The sequence below is a fragment of the Antrostomus carolinensis genome, unplaced genomic scaffold (genome assembly GCF_000700745.2).
Source record: "Antrostomus carolinensis isolate BGI_N321 unplaced genomic scaffold, ASM70074v2 scaffold43079, whole genome shotgun sequence".
Lineage (NCBI taxonomy): Eukaryota > Metazoa > Chordata > Aves > Caprimulgiformes > Caprimulgidae > Antrostomus > Antrostomus carolinensis.
This window is the reverse complement of record NW_010338683.1, coordinates 3,539-5,024: the sequence shown is the minus strand read 5'-3', so window position 1 is coordinate 5,024 and position 1,486 is coordinate 3,539. Positions and strand designations below refer to the sequence as shown.

The window sequence follows — 1,486 nt, the reverse complement described above, 5'->3', positions numbered from 1 at the left end:
AGGTCCTCCTCCTCACCTCCTTACAGCAAGGAACTTCCCCTGTGTGGACCTGTTTGTGCGCTGGCCACCAGCACCTGCACCCCACGGGGCTCCCGCTCAGCCCCACCAGCCAGGGCCTCATGCCTTGGCCAAGAAGTTGGCTCTCAGATGAGGATCAGCTCCAGGCCCACTGGTGGCTTGGCTGGTTTCCTTTAGAAAACCATGAGGAGACCACAGGATCCACAAGGCAGAGTTGAGGAGAACCTCAAGAGCTCAACTCCCTTTCCTGGTTTGCGTTACACCATTGCAAAGCCATCAGAACACAGGGAACCCACCATTCCCAACAGCCCATCTCCCTGCTTCCCCATCTCCCTGCTTTCCCATCTCCACCCTCAAAGCACACCTGTAGGACCTGGCCCATACCTGCCACCCAACTGGCAGACTTTCTACACATGAAGCGCCTATCTTCTCACCTCTCCACTAAATAACATCACCCTTCCCTCCTGGCAGCTCACAGGCCACAGACCTCTGACCACCCTCCTCTGGACCTGCCCTGAGTGACCCCCATGCTGGTGGACATGCCAACAACCCAGAGGTTCCTCCAGTAGTCTCTGGTGTGTAAGCATCTGAGCTGCTTACACCATTCCTCCACATGACTGACACCGTGGCGAGAGTCCTCCAGCAACGTCCTGTCCTCTGCAACGGTGGGATTATGGCAGCAGGAGCTCACTGGGGCTCTGATAAAACACTGCCTGGGACACGACTTCCCTTGCTCTCTGTGTGTAACAAGAGCTTTTCCCACCCGTGGAGGACAGAGCTACTGCTCACTCCACTCTGGAGCAGGTCAGGTGCCTTCAGAGACCACGCTCTGATGTCCACCACATCTGTGCTGCTTCCTCCTCCCAGCCTGAGGTCTCACCACAGCTGCTCTTGAGGTTGCTGCAGCCAGAAACCTTCCTTCTGCTTCTGCTTCTGGGAGGATTTAACCCATCTCTTTCATCCAACCCTCTCCCCACCTTTGCTCGAGCCACCACAGGCCCTCCTGGGCCTCCAGCTCTCCTGCCATGCCACCTGCTGAGGGTCTCACCTGTGCAGTTCCCGTGGTGAACGATGACTCTCTGGATCTCGTTGAAGTCAGCGACGTATTCAGACGAGTCACCCAGGCTGGTTCCTGGGAGGTCCCTCGGAGGGGAGACGGAGCCGTAGGGGCTCTCGCAGGCTGCCTCCTCATCCGGACTCTGGAAGCTCCCCTCCGACTGCCCCGACATCCCGTGCAGCTCGGGGTTTTCAGGGCTGTCTTCTGGAAGGAGCTCCTCCGTTTTGATCACAACCCTTATACCAGCTGCAGCAAAGAGAGATTCCCACCCACCGTCATTCCCAGGAGCCGGGACAAAGAAACAGCTCAGAACAATCCCAGCTCTGACTGCTGTCTCTGCTCGGTCACTTCTGCTCTCCCTTCCTTGGGAGGTCTCTGCCCTTCCACCAGCCCTGACACACTCCTGCCCCT

General features: G+C 57.9%; 1 protein-coding gene across 1 annotated transcript in view; it reads right to left on the bottom strand.

Annotated features, from left to right (window-relative positions):
- Nucleotides 1-1,066: 1,066 nt before the first annotated feature.
- LOC104530873 (zinc finger protein 777-like) overlaps nt 1,067-1,486 on the bottom strand; it is a gene marked incomplete at its 3' end in the record, with an annotated part of 3,950 nt that continues 3,530 nt past the window's right edge. The window contains exon 4 of the mRNA XM_010175591.2: nt 1,067-1,321. Coding sequence (XP_010173893.1) covers nt 1,067-1,321 — 255 coding nt within the window. The remainder of the gene's footprint in view (nt 1,322-1,486) is intronic.